Source organism: Heterodontus francisci, chromosome 4 (assembly GCF_036365525.1).
Source record: "Heterodontus francisci isolate sHetFra1 chromosome 4, sHetFra1.hap1, whole genome shotgun sequence".
NCBI classification, from domain to species: Eukaryota; Metazoa; Chordata; class Chondrichthyes; order Heterodontiformes; family Heterodontidae; genus Heterodontus; species Heterodontus francisci.
In genome coordinates this window covers 15,951,235-15,968,624 of record NC_090374.1, presented here as the reverse complement: position 1 = coordinate 15,968,624, position 17,390 = coordinate 15,951,235, and the positions used below count along the sequence as shown (strand labels likewise).

The 17,390-nt window shown below is 45.0% G+C and overlaps 1 protein-coding gene across 11 annotated transcripts in view; it reads left to right on the top strand.

Moving 5' to 3' along the window:
* The window catches only part of poln (polymerase (DNA directed) nu), a 549,154-nt gene that overhangs the window by 149,715 nt on the left and 382,049 nt on the right, over nucleotides 1-17,390 (top strand). For all 11 annotated transcript variants that reach the window (XM_068029211.1, XM_068029206.1, XM_068029207.1 and 8 more), the window contains 2 exons: nucleotides 7,503-7,567; nucleotides 10,386-10,469. In XM_068029211.1, coding sequence (XP_067885312.1) covers nucleotides 7,503-7,567; nucleotides 10,386-10,469 — 149 coding nt within the window. The remainder of the gene's footprint in view (nucleotides 1-7,502; nucleotides 7,568-10,385; nucleotides 10,470-17,390) is intronic.

The window sequence follows — 17,390 nt, the reverse complement described above, 5'->3', positions numbered from 1 at the left end:
CAGTTCAGAAGGTGAAGGCAAAGTAAGAAATCTAAGACAATAGTTGTTGATCACAAAGATGAAGGAGAGCCATACAGCTCATCAGGAGTGGACGTGCTCCTCTGAAAGGCAAGGATTGTTTGGGATTTCTATGGAAAAGGGAGAGGGGGTAGGGCATTGATAATCCAGCGCTATGCAACAATTCACAGGAACACTTGGGAAACCTCCCAAATTCCGAGATAGCCAGTCCACCCACAGCTCATCCTTCTGTAGAAACCTTCATTCCCTGCACTTAGTTCATTGACTTCTTGTTCTCCTTCACTGCATTACCTTGAAATTACAGTGTGGGATATTAGTGTCCAAGTGCTTGATGCATTTGTACGTAATTCATTAAATTACATAGAATTTTACAGCACAGAAACCAGCCATTCGGCCCAACTGCTCCATGCAGTGTTTATGCTCCACACGAGCCTCCTCCTACATGACTCCATCTAACACGGTCAACATATCCTCCTGTTCTTTTCTCCCTCATGTGTTTATCTAGCTTCCTTTAAAATCTGTGCTATTCGCCTCAACTACTCTTTGTGGTAGCTTTTGGCTTTGCAGCATTAACATGAAGACCTGTCTTAAGCACTATCAATCCTTGTAGTCATTCCTATGGCCACGAAATTGTGGAGGATTATTGAGGACCTGAATGCAGGTGAGTGGCTGTGTCTTAATCTGTTTCTGAAATTCTCTCCCTGGGTAAAGACATTTCCCCAGAATTCACTATTGGATTTATTAGTGACTATCGTATATTTCTGACCCTAGTTTTAGTCACCGCCACAAGTTGAACCACCGAATTCCTACCTCTGCTACGGATGCATTAACCCATTCGACCCAAACTAGTTTAACCGAAGAGGTTAATAATTTGGTTTAGATAGTTGAAGAAAAAATTCCACACAAGCTTTGCCTGCAAGTATAACTAGGATGTCCTTTCAAGACCTAAAGGTACACTACCTAACATTTGAAAATAGGCAGCAGGATACATTTAGAGTAAATTTGTGGGGCTCTGCTCCCGGTGAGCATTGCAGATCAGATGACCAAACTTCTTTTCCTGATTCCCTGATCCCTGGGCCTCGACGAGCGAGGCTCCATGCCAGGAGCACAATCTCCCAAGACTTATCCCTTTGTGGAGTTTTTTTAATCCCCCTATGTGTTTGTGTTTAGATGCAGCTACACTTCTGAAATAAATAATTGTGCGGCTGCTGTAGCAGCGAACCATAGGTTTGTAAGTGACATTCAATTTGCTTGATAACACGAGTTGGTTACTATGCAACATAATTCTTTTTGAGGAATCTACAAGAGTGTTGAGTACAACAGTTTGGATTTACACAGCGTGAAGGTTTAGCATGGCAAGGCTTCATTAGAACATATTGTGACGAAAACCCCACATGCCAAATGGAAATATTAATTTTGTCATGTGGAACTTTGCCTGAGACTTGTACTGAGATTGCTACGAATAACTTTTAAAGGACAGAACAACGAGCAGCCAAGATGGCCACACACAATTTGCACATGAGAAACCAAAGGCCAGCTGGGGACAGAGGTGATTATCCAGTCTAACCAGAACAATGGGGTGCTCTCTGATTCAAATACCTAAAATGGTTTTGTCAAAATGGTTGTCAAAAGCTATCGACACCCATTGACTGCAAAAGAGCCAACCCCCCGCCCCCAACCAAGTATGTCTGAACAGCCTTGAATTTCAAAGATCATTCCAGAAGATGCTGTTTCAAACAAAGAGGTGGTCACATCACATGACTGCTTGTGTAACTCTGGGAGTTTGTGAATCGTGCCTCAGAAGGGCTATAACACGGTAGCTAATTTGTAGACAGCAAGATCCTAGAAACAGCAATGTGATAATAGCTAGGTAATCTGCTTTTTTAGTGATGTTGGTTCAAGGATAAATATTGGCCAGGACATCAGGGAGAACCCCCCTGCTCTTCAAAGTCATGCCATGGGATATTTTACACCCACATGAAAGGGCAGACAGGGCATTGGCTCAACATCCTGTCCAAAAGGCAGGAGTGCAGGACTACCTCAATACTGCATTGGAAGTACCAAGTAAGATTTTGTGCTCAAGTCTCTGGAAAGGATCTTGAGCTCAGCCAACTTCCTGATTCAGAGGTGAGAATGGTACCCACTGAGTTGCAGTTGACACCATTGTAGTCGATAATTCAGCCCTATGAGTTTAACTACGACTCACTGGACCAGTGTGTCGTAAGCAATTGGAAATGTCTGATATTTGCTGTGCATCCGTGTTTTTTTTGTCGGAGATCCCCTGCAAATATTGGCATAGTCCCTGGTGCTCCCTGCCTTAACTTGGGAAAGATAGTTTCAGTTAGCCATATAAAAACAGTGTTATTTTTGGAGAAAATAATCTTTTATATTAGTTTACCGCAATAGGAATAGTGTGCAAGATGGGAAATATTAGCAAACATAGAAAAAAACTATAGAATACAGAATTCTCAGAGTGGCCAGTTTGTTGAATCCCAGATTGCCATAAATCTGATGATCTCCAGAATCCATTTATAAACCTCCTGTAATTCCCTTGTTGAGCCTCTACTGTCTGATGACATCATGTCCTATATCCAGTGCGTTTTCTCCAATTAATTTCCGTGCTTCCAGTCATCATTAGGGTTAATTTTGTGAGTTGCTTTGCTGCAGGTTCTTCCTGCTGTGAGCAGCAGCTGTGTCTCAGTCTCTTGCGCCTGAACCAGTAGTCATGTTTTCAAGATCCATCAGTAATCCATCACAGATCAACAAAGGAACAGGATGTGGCTAATTTCGTCCCTCAAGCCTGTTCTGCCATTCAATGAGGTCATGGGTGATCTACGATCTAACTCTCATATCCCTTAATCATTGGTTAGCAAAAATCTATCAGTCTCAGTTTTAAAATTAACAATTGATCTAGCATCAATTGCCATTTGTGGAAGAGAATTCCAAACTTCTACCATCTTTTTTGTGTAGAAGTGTTTCCTAATTTCACTCCTGAAAAGTCTTGCTCTAATTTTTAGATAATGCCCCTAGTGCCAGACTCCCCAATCAACAGAAACCGTTTCTCTCCATCACCTTACCTGTTCCCAATCTAGACTGACACTTCAGTACAGTAATGAGGGAGTGCTGCATTGTCTGTCTGCCTGTTCAGATGAATGTGCGACTCAAAGACACGCAGTGGACCTCATCTGGTGTCCCAGCCAGTATTCTTTCCTCAACAGACAGCATCAAACCAAATTAATGTGTGGAACCGGAAGACATAGGTGAGGTTTTAAATGATTACTTTTCAGTGGTTAGCACTGCAGCCTCACAGCTCCAGGGACCCGGGTTCGATTCTGGGCACTGCCTGTGTGGAGTTTGCAAGTTCTCCCTGTGTCTGCGTGGGTTTTCTCCGGGTGCTCCGGTTTCCTCCCACAAGCCAAAAGACTTGCAGGTTGGTAGGTAAATTGGCCATTATAAATTGTCACTAGTGTAGGTAGGTGGTAGGGAAATATAGGGACAGATGGGGATGTTTGGTAGGAATGTAGGATTAGTATAAATGGGTGGTTGATGGTCGGCACAGACTCGGTGGGCCGAAGGGCCTGTTTCAGTGCTGTATCTCTAATCTAATCTAATCTGTGTTCACTATGGAGAAGGATGAAGTAGGTGTAGAGATCAGGGAGGGGGATTGTGATATACTTGAACATATTAGCATTGAAAGGGAGGAAGTATTAGCAGTTTTAGCAGGCTTAGAAGTGGATAAATCCCCAGACCCAGATGAAATGTATCCCGGGCTGTTATGTGAGGCAAGGGAGGAGATAGCAGAGGCTCTGACACAAATTTTCAAATCCTCCCTGACCACAGGAGAGGTGCCAGAGGACTGGAGGACAGCGAATGTGGTACCGTTATTTAAGAAGGGTAGCAAGGATAAACCAGGTAATTACAGGCCGGTAAATCTAACATCCGTGGTTGAGAAACTATTGGAAAAAGTTCTGAGGGACAGGATTAATCTCCACTTGGAGAGGCAGGGATTAATCGGGGTTAGTCAGCATGGCTTTGTCTAACTAACTTGATTGAATTTTTCAAGGAGTTGACTAGATGTGTAGATGAGGGTAAAGCAGTAGATGTAGTCTACATGGACTTCAGCAAGGCTTTTGATAAGGTCCTGCATGGGAGATTGTTCAAGAAGGTAAGATCCCATGGGATCCAGGGCAATTTGGCAAATTGGATCCAAAATTGGCTTATGGGAAGGAGGCAGAGGGTAATGGTCGAGGGTTGTTTCTGTGAGTGGAAGCCTGTGACTAGTGGTGTACCGCAGGGATTGGTGCTGGGACCCTTGCTGTTTGTAGTGTACATTAATGATTTAGACATGAATATAGGAGGTATGATCAGTAAGTTCGCAGATAACATGAAAATTGGTGGTGTCGTAAATAGTGAGGAGGAAAGCCTTAGATTACAGGACGATATAGTTGGGCTGGTAAGATGGGCAGAGCAGTGGCAAATGGAGTTTAATCCTGAGAAGTTTGAGGTGATGCATTTTGGGAGGACTAAGAAGGCAAGGGAATATACAATCGATGGTAGGACCCTAGGGAGTACAGAGAGTCAGAGGGACCTTGGTGTACTAGTCCATAGATCACTGAAGGCAGCAGCACAGGTAGATGAGGTGGTTAGGAAGACATACGGCCTTTATTAGCCAAGGCATAAAATATAAGAGCAGGGAGGTTATGTTAGAGCTGTATAAAACGTTAGTTAGGCCACAGCTGGAGTACTGTGTACAGTTCTGGGCGCCACACTATAGGAAGGATGTGTATGCACTGGAGAGGGTGCAGAGAAGATTCACCAAGATGTTGCCTGGGCTGGAGTATTTCAGCTATGAATAGAGACTGAAAAGGTTAGGGTTGTTTTCCTTGGAACAGAGAAGGCTGAGGGGGGACATGATTGAGGTATACAAAATTATGAGGGCATTGATAGATTAGATAGGAAGAAACTTTTTCCCTTAGCGGAGGGGTCAATAACCAAGGGGCTTAGATTTAAGTAAGGGGCAGGAGGTTTAGAGGTGATCTGAGGAAAAATGTTTTCATCCAGAGGGTGGTTGGAATCTGGAACACACTGCCTGAAGGGGTGTTAGACGCAGGAACCCTCACAACATTGAAGAAGTATTTAGATGAGCACTTGAAACGCCATAGCATACAAGGCTACGGGCCAAGTGCTGGAAAATGGGATTAGAATAGATAGATGCTTGATGGCTGGCACAGCCACAATGGGCCGAAGGGCCTGTTTCTGTGCTGTATAACTCTATCACTTTAATGCTCTTTGTGTGAACTCGCGGTGCTGAAATTGGTTGCAATTTTGGTTGCCTGTATTGTAACAGTGACATCTCTTTGTTATGACCTCAGTGAGACCGTTGACATTAAAACATGAGATATGAACTCCTCAGACCAATTTAAAGAATTACACAACAAGATTTCATGTTTTAAGACTTTTATTATAACCAAACTAAAAATCACCATTAACTAAATAGTACTTTGTAAGAGGCTAATACCCCAAATTATAGAGAAAAGTACTTTCCTCACTTGTTAAAACAATTGAAAACCTCACACTACATTTATAGCTTACACAGTCCTCCTGGCAAACTCTTTTCAGCTTCAAATCCCAAACTCCTCCCAGTTGCACTGGGTTAGATCTCCCAGACCTTTCTCAAAGTCAATGTCCTCTTTTCTCCCTTCTTCTGAGCACTTTTGACCCTGGACTTCTGTGAATAAGGTGATCTCTGATGATCCTGTTGATCTTTTACTTCTCCGCAACCTCAACTTCCAAAACAGGTTCAAGTCTTTGTAGCCTTTCGCTGTATCAGACTTCCGAGAGCAGGTGTTCCCTCTCTCTCTCTCTCTCTCTCTCTCTCTCTCTCCCTTGAAGCTGCCACCAGTGGTCATTGACTCTCTGCCTGCCTGCCTTCTGAAAATCTGTTGAATTTATCTGGAATCAAAAGTCAATATACAGTTGTCTTTTCTAATATGTAAAGTCCACAAGTCTGGCTACAGCAGAGCCAGCTGGGCTTTCCATTGTTTCCAGGTGTTAGCAACTACAATTCATTTTTACATTTTCAGAACCACTGACTCCTTGTTTACGATCTGAAAGTCTGGGAGGATGAAACTCATTGTTTTTCAGGTGTTATACCCCTGCAGTCTCTGCATTTCAAAGAGGTTCTTGATCTGGGCTCTTTGTTATCCTGGTAATCAAGTCTTGTCTTTAAGCAGAGTTCATTAGAGGTCACCTGACTGCTCTGACTATTAAAAATCACTGTGTTTTAAAATGTAATCATGCTATTGTAATCCAGCATTCATAACACCTTCAAAAGAAATTCATTGACCACACCCATTAAATTTCCTGAGGCAAAATTCTGCAGAAATACTCCCTGATCCCTAAAATTCAGAGCATTCTTCCATTTTCCATAATTCATCCCTGACTTTCTTCTCTCCACATATAAGAGACAAGTTGGGTGAGTGTGCAAGAACATGGCAGATGGAATACAATGTGGCAAAGTGTGAAGTATCCACTTTGGTAGGAAAAATATAAAAGAATATTTTTTGAATGGTGAGAAATGTTTGTATTCAGCTGGACCTGGGTGTCCGTGTACATGAATCACAGAAAGATAACATGCAGGTACAGCTAGCAAATAGGAAGGCAACTGGTATGTTAGCTTTTGTTACAAAGGAATTGGCATATAAGAGGAAAGAAGTTTTACTATAATTGTACAGGGCATTGGTGAGGCAACAGCCGTAGTACCTTATGCAGTTTTGGTCTCCTCACCTAAGGAAGGATATACTTGCCATAGAGGGAATGCAATGAAGGTTCACTAGACTGATTCCTGGGATGAGGGGATTGTCCTATGGGAGATTGAGGACGCTATGCCTATATTCCTGGAGTTTAGAAGAATGAGAGGTGATCTCATTGAGACATATTAAATTCTTGAGGGGCTCGACAGGGTAGATGCTGAAAAAATGTTTCCCCATGGCTGGGGAATCTAGAACAGGGGGCACAGTCTCAGAATAAGGGGTCAGCCATTTAGGACTGAGATGAGGAGAAATTTCTTCACTCAAAGGGTTGTGAATCTTTGGAATCCTCTTCCCCAGAGTGCTGTGGATGCTCAGTCATTGAGTATATTCAAGACTGAGATCAATAAATTTTTGAGTACTAAGGGAATTAAGGGATATGGGGATAGTGCAGGAAGGTGGAGTTGAGGTAGAAGATCAGCCATGATTGTATTGAATGGCGGAGCAGGCTGGAAGGGCCAAATGGCCGACTCCAGCTGCTATTTCTGATGTTCTTATGATTGTTCTTTGATGAGGTAATGGAAAAGGTTGATCAAGTTAATACCACTGCACTTTGAGATGTTGTGAGGAAATGGAAAATGCTATATAAATGCAAATTCTTTCCCTTCTTTAGTTTGTTGTATATACTCTATAAATATGAGGTTCAGTGATAAGACTTGTGTCGTTTATTCACAGTGATGGAAAACTACAGGATACATGTTAATAAAGAAGATCTAAAGAGAACATCTGAACTGCTCGGGGTATCCTCTCTTTTTGTAATGCTTTTTGATGCTTCACTTTGTCCTTGTTTAAATTGTAGTTAGTGGATCTTTTGCAGTGCTGTTCACAGTGAAATGGATGTTGCACTAATTTATAATGACGACAGTTATGTCGTGCAGATCATCGTGCTAAGGCTCACTTGTTTTATGGTGGCCAGTTGTTTTATGGGCCCAATGTCTAAACGTTATAAGTAATCACAATCTAAGGTTACTCAGAGTTTAATTGCTTGGCCAGTGAATCTTGTGGCTGGAATGTGTTCATCAGCTTCATTCTGCAGCTCAGGGAGAATGAGCATTTTAAGACTGCTTTGCATTTATAACATTAATTTGTAACAATTAATACATATATTAATTGGATCACTTTTGATATCTAATATTCTTGGAGTATAACGTTTATGCATTCCGGTTGTACCATGTTTAATGTCTAGTTATAAAATACAATGTAATTGCAATAGTTTTTATTCGTTTTGTGGGATGTGGGTGTCATTGGCTCGGTCAGCATTTATTTGTGCCCTCCTTTGTGTCCTCCATGTCTCCAGGTCATTCGTCCAGGCCCCTGCATTACTAGTCTAGTAACATAACCATATGTAAAAGATACCAAGGCTCCTTAGACAGCACCTTCCAAACCCGCGACCTCTACCAACTAGAAGGACAAAGGCAGCAAATGCTTGGGAACACCACCACCTGCAAGTTCCCCTCCAAGTCACACACCATCCTGACTTGGAACTATATCACCATTCCTTCACTGTCGCTGGGTCAAGATCCTGGAACTCCCTTCCTAACAGCACTGTGGGTGTACCTACCCCACATGGACTGCAGCGGTTCAAGAAGGCAGCTCACCACCACCTTCTCAAGGGCAATTAGGGATAGGCGATAAATGCTGGCCTGGCCAGTGATGCCCACAGCCCATGAATGAATTTAAAAAAAAAATCCCAAGACACTACTTTGAAGAAGAGCAGGGGAGTTATCCCCAGTACCCTGGGCAATATTTATCCCTGAACCAACGTAAAGAGAGACCGGATGTCTCAAAGCACTTTACAACCAATTAAGTACTTTTGAAGTGTTGTCCCCATTGTAATGTTGGAAACCCGGCAGCCTATTTGCACACAGTAAGCTCCCACAAATAGCAATGTGATAATGATTCAAGGTAATCAGGCAGAGTCAACATGGTTTTGTGAAAGGGAATCATGTTTAACTAATTTATTGGAGTTCTTTGAGGGAGTTACATGTGCTGTGGATATAGGGAAACTGGTAGATGTATTGCACTTAGATTTCCAGAAGGCATTTGATAAAGTGCCACATAAAAGCTTTTTTTACATTCAGCCATGCAGGCAGACAGTGCCTTGGCTTAACATCTCATCTGACAGACAGCACCTCCGAAAGTGCGGCACTCCTTCAGTATTGCACTGGAACATCAGCCTTGACTTCTGTCCTCAAGTCCTGGAGTGGGACTTGAACCTTAAAACCTAGAGGCCCGAGTGCTACCAATTGAGCCATGCCGAACACTGTTGCCTTCTTTTTTCTTCTCAACCAATATCACTAAAAACAGATGATTTGGTCATTATCGCATTGCTGGTTGTGAGATTTTGCTGTGTGCAGATTGGATGCCGGATTACTCTTCAAAAGTACTTAATTGGCTGTAAAGCTTTTTGGGATGTCCTGAGGTCATGAGAGATGCTATAAAAATGCGAGTCCTTTTTTCTTTACATGAGACTGGGCGTGGGGGTGACACTGATACCGAATCAAACTCTTGAGTCTTTGTCTCTAAATTACCTGGAAGCTACCTCCATAGCGTTACCAGACGCTGGGTTTCCACTTCTTAACATCAGCAGTGCCTGGGGTGAGGCTGCATTAAGTGGGTTTAGGCTGTGTGATGGTGTTGCATTGCCACTACAGTTACAAATTGCAGGTTTGATCGGACATATGCAAGAGCAACCGAGGGATGAGTTCTGATCCATCCCTCACGTACTCACTTGCAATTGGATTGTCTTGCTGCAAGAAGTCTTGCTACAATTGTACACGGCCAAGTTAAGATCACACCTGGAATACTGTGTGCAGGTTTGGTCTCCGTAAGGATATGCTTGCATTGGAGGCAGTGCAGCAAAGGTTCACGAGACTAATCCCTGAGATGAGAGGGTTGTCCTCTGATGAGAGGCTGAGTAAATTGGGCCTGAAGTTTGAATGTTGATCTAATTGAAACATATAAGATTCTGAAGAGGCTTGACAAGATCGATACTGAGAGGTTGTTTCCGCTGGCTGGGAATCTAAAACGCTGGGGCACAGTCTCAGGATGAGGGCCTGATCATTTAGGACTAAGATGAGGAGGAATTTCTTCACTCAGAGGGTGGTGAATCTTTGGAATTCTCTACCCAGAGGGCTGTGGAAGCTCAATCATTGAGCATGTTCAAGACAGAAATCAATGGATATCTGGATAATGATGACATCAAGGGATATGGGGATAGCGTGGGAAAGTGGCATTGAGGTAGATGATCAGCCATGATCTAAGTGAATGGGAGAGCAGACTCGACGGGCTGAATGGTCTACTCCTGTTCCTATGTATGGAATAGTGGAGAAGGCTCCACAGGCTGTATGGTCTACTCATGCTCCTATTTCTTGTGTTCTCTCATGTTCTTAGAAAATGGCAAATGCAGAAAATGTGAATTGAACCCAGAAAATACTGGAAATAGACAGCAATTTCACTATCACCTGAAGTGATAGATGTTTGAGGTGCTGGACTGAGTGCTATTGGCAGGGACCCGCTGTTAAGGTGAAAGATTGATGATATGTTGGACTCTTGCAGGTACGACAGAAACAGCTGGAACAGGAGGCGCACCGGGTGGCTGGTGAACAGTTCCTGTTGACCAGTAGCAATCAGCTTCGTCAGGTAAGTTCTTATTTACAAAGATAGAAAAGGCTTATTCAGGGAACCCAATCATCTAGGTCATGATCTGGTGCTCCTTGTGACCAATTTTTGTGTTCTTTCCCCAGCCATATCGATCTAACTCACTGCTGAACAAAATATCCATCCAATTCTCTTCTGAGTCTTCAAAAAGAGAAGGCTGAGGAGTGACTTAATAGAGGTCTTTAAAAATATAAAAGGTTTTGATAGACACTGAGGAACTGTTTCCACTTGTGGGGAAGAGCAAAACTAGAGGCCATCAATATAAGATAGTCACCAAGAAATCAAATGGGGAATTCAGAAGATACTCATTTACCCAGCAAGTGAAGAGAATGTGGAATTCGCTACCACAGGGAGTAGTTGAGGTGATTAGTATTAGTAGCCTTTAAGGAATGGCTAGATAAGCTTATGAGGGAGAAGGGAATAGAGGGTTATGCTGATAAAGTTAGATGAGGAAGGATGGGAGGAGGCTTGACTGGAGCATAAACATCAGCATGAACTGTTTAGGCCATTGACCTGTTTCTGTGCTGTATATTCTATGTAAAAATGAAACGGTGTTCACTGTGTTTAGTTTTTTTTTAGTTTTTTTTTAGAGATACAGCACTGAAACAGGCCCTTCGGCCCACCGAGTCTGTGCCGACCATCAACCACCCATTTTTATACTAATCCTACACTAAATTCCATATTCTTGCCACATCCCCACCTGTCCCTATATTTCCCTACCAAATACCTATACTAGGGGCAATTTATAATGGCCAATTTACCTATCAACCTGCAAGTCTTTTGGCATGTGGGAGGAAACCGGAGCACCCGGAGGAAACCCACGCAGACACAGGAGAACTTGCAAACTCCACACAGGCCGTACCCAGAATTGAGTAGCAATGTCTCCCAGGTCAGCAGCTCATTAGTTCTTTGGTTTGGTTCTTGACTTAGAGTCATAGAGTCATAGAGTTGTACAGCATAGAAACAGGCCCTTCGGCCCACCGCGTCCATGCCGACCATCATGCCTATCTATACTAATCCCATCTGCCTGCATTAATTCCATATCCCTCTATGCCTTGCTCATTCAAGTACCTGTCCAGATGCCTCTTAAATGTCGCTACTGTTCCTGCCTCCACCACCTCCTCAGGCAGCTTATTCCAGATACCCACTATTCTTTCTGTGAAAAATGTACCCCTTTGATCCCCTTTAAACCTCCTCCCTCTCACCTTAAATCTATGCCCTCTAATTTTAGTCACCCCGAGCATGGGAAACAGACTCTGGCTATCTACCCTATCTATGACTCTCATAATTTTATGTACCTCTATCATGTCCCCTCTCAGCCTCCTTCGCTCCAGGGAAAACAGACCCAGCCTATCCAATCTCTCTTTATAACTCAAGCCCTCCAAACCAGGTAACATCCTTGTGAATCTTTTCTGCACCCTTTCTAGCTTAATCACATCTTTCCTGTAGTGCGACGACCAGAACTGCGCACAGTACTCCAAATGCGGCCTAACCAACGTTATGTACAACTGTAACATGACGTCCCAACTCTTGTACTCAATGCCTTGGCCGATGAAGGCAAGCATGCCATACGCCTTCTTCACCACCCTGTCTACCTGTGTTGACACTTTCAGGGAACTATGTACTTGCACCCCAAGGTCTCTCTGCTCAACAACACTCCCCAGGGCCCTGCCATTCACTGTATATGTCCTGCCCTGGTTTAACTTCCCAAAATGTATCACTTCACACTTGTCCGCGTTAAATTCTATTTGCCAATCCCTTGCCCACTTTCCCAATTGATCTATATCCTGTTGTAACCTGAGACAACCTTCTTCACTGTTCACTATACCACCAATTTTGGTGTCATCTGCAAACTTACTAATCATGCCCCTTACATTCACATCCAAGTCATTAATATATAAACAACAGAGGGCCCAGCACTGATCCCTGCGGCACACTACTAGTCACCGGCCTCCAATCTGAAAAACAACCCTCCAATACCACCCTTTGCTTCCTATCACCAAGCCAATTTTGTATCCAATTTGCTAGCTCACCCTGGATCCCATGTGTTCGAACCTTCTGGACCAGCCGACCATACGGGACCTTGTCAAAAGCCTTGCTAAAGTCCATGTAGACAACGTCCATCGCCCTGCCCTCGTCAATCCTCTTGGTCACCTCCTCGAAAAACTCAATCAAATTCGTGAGACATGATTTCCCACGCACAAAGCCATGCTGACTATCCCTAATCAGACCATGCCTTTCCAGATGCATATAAATCCTGTCTCTTAGAATCCCTTCCAATAACTTTCCCACCACTGATATAAGGCTCACCGGCCTGTAGTTCCCTGGCTTATCCCTGCTGCCCTTCTTAAATAAAGGCACAACATTAGCTATCCTCCAGTCTTCCGGTACCTCACCCATGGCTAACGATGATATAAAAATCTCTGCCAGGGCCCCAGCAATCTCCTCCCTTGCTTCCCATAGCATCCAAGGATACACCTGGTCAGGCCCTGGGGATTTATCCACCTTAATGCGCTTCAAGACCTCCAACACCTCCTCCTTTGTAATGTTGATATGCTCCAGGATATCGCTGTTCCCTCCCTTGAACTCACTAGCTTCCATGACCTTCTCCACGGTAAATACAGACGAGAAATATTCATTTAAGACCTCGCCCATTTCCTGTGGCTCCACACATAGATTGCCACACTGATCCTTAAGGGGACCTACTCTCTCCCTAGCTACCCTTTTACTCTTAATATACTTATCGAATCTTTTAGGCTTCTCCTTTATCTTATCTGCCAGGGAAATCTCATGGCCCCTTTTTGACCTCCTAATTTCCTTCTTAAATGTGGTCCTACATCCCCTATACTCCTCGAGGGACTTGCTCGATCCCAGCTGCCTCGACCTGACATATGCCTCCTTCTTTGTCCTGACCAGACCCTCAATATCCCTCATCAACCAAGGTTCCCTAAACTTGCCAGCCTTGCCCTTCCATCTAACAGGAACATGCTGTCCTTGAACTCTTCCTATCTCACTTTTAAAAGCCTCCCACTTGCCAGACGTCCCTTTACCTGTAAACAGCCTCTCCCATTCAACTTTTGAGAGTTCCTGTCTGATGTCATCGAAATTAGCCTTCCCCCAATTTAGGACTTCAACCTGAGAACCAGTCCTATCCTTTTCCATAACTGTCTTGAAGCTAATAGAGTTGTGGTCACTGGTCCCAAAGTACTCCCCCATTGACACATCAACCACCTGCCCATCCTCATTTCCTAAGAGGAGGTCGAGTGTAGCCCCTTCTCTAGTAGGGCTATCCACATACTGCTTCAGAAACCTATCCTGGGCACACTTAACAAATTCTTCCCCATCCCTTAGCACTATGGCAGTCCCAGTCAATATTAGGGAAGTTAAAATCACCTACTATTACAACCCTATAATTCCTACACCTATCTGTGATTTCCCTACATATATGTTCCTCCACATCCCTCTGACTATTGGGGGGTATATAGTATAATCCCATCAAAGTGATCACCCCTTTCTTATTTCTAAGTTCTACCCCTGTGGCCTTGCTGGACATTCCCCCCGGGATATCCTCTCTAAGTATGTCCTCCCTTCTTTGTGGTTCGGAAGGCATATGGGATACTTGCCTTTATTAGCCGAGACATAAGAGCAGGGAGGTTATGATGAAGCTGTATAAAACACTAGTTAGGCCACAGCTGGAGTACTGTGTACAGTTCTTGACACCACGCTATAGGAAGGATGTGATTGCACTGGAGAGGGTGTAGAGGAGACTCACCAGGATGTTGCCTGGGCTGGAGCATTTCAGCTGTGAAGAGAGACTGAAAAGGCTCGGGTTGTTTTCCTTAGAGCAGAGAAGGCTGAGGGGGGACATGATTGAGTTATACAAAAATATGAGGGGCATTGATAGGGTAGATAGGAAGAAACTTTTTCCCTTAGCGGAGGGGTCAATAACCAGGGGGCATAGATTTAAGGTAAGGGGCAGGAGATTTAGAGGGGATTTGAGGAAACATTTTTTCACCCAGAGGGTGGTTAGAATCTGGAACGCACTGCCTGAAAGGGTGTTAGTAGCAGGAACCCTCACAACATTTAAGAAATATTTAGATGAGCACTTGAAACGCCATAGCATACAAGGCTACGGGCCAAGTGCTGGAAAATGAGGCTAGAATAGTTAGGTGCTTGATGGCTAGCACAGACACAATGGGCCGAAGGGCCTGTTTCTGTGCTGCATAACTCTATGACTCTAACTAGTAATCAACGCTGGTTTTCCTGTCCTTGTTTTAAACAAAATGCACCTCCCTGTTCACCTTACTGATTCTCTTCCTAGTTTAAAAAGTTAATTATCCTTTTTGGACAGCTGACTGAACTGAAACATGGAAATGACTTTACTACTTCACTACACTCTGGGGGGAATTTTATGTTCTCCCCCCTGGCGGGGAGAGTATATAATCGATGGGACGCTGGCAGGGGGCGGGGTGGACCACACCTTGCTGCCTCGGCCAAAATTAAGTCCGGGGCAAGAAAACCTGTAAAAAGGCTTCTCTCCCTGCTTCCAATTGAGGCCCTTAATTGGACAATTAATGCCCAATTAAGGGCCTCATTCTGCTGCCACTGCAATTGGCTGAGCGGTGGGCAGCCCTGTCGCCACACGGGAACCATGACCTTGCGGCTTGCTTGCTGGCTCTGGGGCAGGGGGTAGGACGGGGGAGTGTTGTGGGGGGGCTCCCTCGTTAAAAGGCACATAGTGCCTGAACGAGGGACCCGGCTTCGGGAAGGGAGGGCTGCTGAGAGCCCCCCCCCCGCTCTTGATACCACCTCGTCACACCCCCCTCCCGCCCTGACCTACCTGTGGCCTGGGTCCAGCACTGCTCCTGGGCATCGGGTGGGTGCTCCACCAGCAGCAGCTGCCACCTACGCAGTGGCGCTACTCAGTTAAAGAGCTACCGGTCTCATTGGCTGGCAGCTCTCAGAGGGTAGGACTTCCCTTACCGGGGTCCTTGATCCCGTGGAAGGCCCGTCGCTGTCAGTTAAGTGACTAATTGACACTTGATTCGGCAGGCCTCCCAAAGAAGGGGTGGCGAGAGGTTCTCAGCTTCGCTTTTTCCAGACAGAAATTTCCCGCTTCTATCTACCTGCGATACACCTTAAAATTCTGTTGACCTTTGAGCTGCTGCTCTGTGCTGTGCTGCCTGGGGACCCAGACCTGTCGACCCTGCAAAGTCTTCCTTACTAACATCTGGAGGCTTGTACCAAAATTGGGAGAGCTGTCCCACAGACTAGTCAAGCAACAGTCTGACATAGTCATACTTATGGAATCATACAAGATAGATAATGTCCCAGACACCACCATTACCATCTCTGGGTATATCCTGTCCCACTGGCAGGACAAACCCAGGAGAGGTGGCACCACAGTGGTATACAGTCGGGAAGGAGCTGCCCTGGGAGTCCTCAACATTGACTCCGGACTCCATGAAGTGTCATGGCATCAAGTCAAACATGGGGAAGGAAAGCTCCTGCTGATTACCACCTAACACCACCCCCCCCTCGGCTGATGAATCAGTACATCAGCTGGAAAAAGCACTGAGGGTAGCACAGGCACAGAATATACTCTGGGTGGGGACTGAATGTCCATCACCAAGAGTGGCTCGGTAGCACCACCACTGACTGAGCTGGCCGCGTCCTAAAGGACATAGCTGCTAGACTGGTTCTGCGGCAGGTGGTGAGGGAACCAACAAGAGGGAAAAATCTACTTGACCTTGTCCTCTCCAATCTACCTGTCACAGATGCATCTGTCCATGATAGTATTGTAGGAGTGACCGCTGCATAGTCGTTGTGGAGACAAGTCCCGTCTTCACATTGAGGATACCATCCATCGTGTTGTGTGGCAGTACCACTGTGCTAAATGGGATTGATTTCGAACAGATCTAGCAACTCAAAACTGGGCATCCATGAGGCGCTGTCGGCCATCAGCAGCAGCAGAATTGTACTCAACCACAATCTGTAACCTCATGGCCCAGCATACCCCCCACTCTACCATTACCATCAAGCCAGGAGACCAGCCCTGGTTCAATTAAGAGTGCAGGAGGACATACCAGGAGCAGCACCAGGCATACCTCAAAATTAGGCGTCAGCCTGGTAAAACTAGAAAACAGGACCTCTAGGGTTGTAATCTCTGGATTACTCCCTGTGCCACGTGCCAGTGAGGCTAGAAATAGGAAGATAGTGCAGCTAAACACGTGGCTGAGCAGCTGGTGTAGAAGGCAGGGTTTCAGATATCTGGAACATTGGGCTCTCTTCAGGGACAGATGGGACCTGTACAAGAAGGACGGGTTGCATCTAAACTGGAAGGGCACTAATATCCTGGCTGCAAGGTTTGTTAGCGTCACTCGGGAGGGTTTAAACTAGTGTGGCAGGGGGGTGGGAACCAGAGCAGTAGGACAGCTAGTAAAGTAAATGAGGAGGACATAGTAAATAAGGCCAGTAGGACTAAGAGGAAGAGCAGGCAGGGAGATGTTGCTGAGCACAGCGGGACTGGTGGTCTGAAGTGCATTTGTTTCAATGCGAGAAGTATAACAGGTAAGGCAGATGAACTTAGAGCTTGGATTAGTACTTGGAAATATGATGTTGTTGCTATTACAGAGACTTGGTTGAGGGAAGGGCAGGATTGGCAGCTAAATGTTCCAGGCTTTAGAAGCTTCAGGCGAGATAGAGGGGGATGTAAAAGGGGTGGGGGAGTTGCATTACTGGTTAAGGAGAATATCACAGCTGTACTGCGGGAGGACACCTCAGAGAAGTCATGCAGCGAGGCAATATGGGTGGAGCTCAGGAATAGGAAGGGTGCAGTCACGATGTTGGGGGTTTACTACAGGCCTCCCAACAGCCAGCGGGAGGTAGAGGAGCAGATATGTA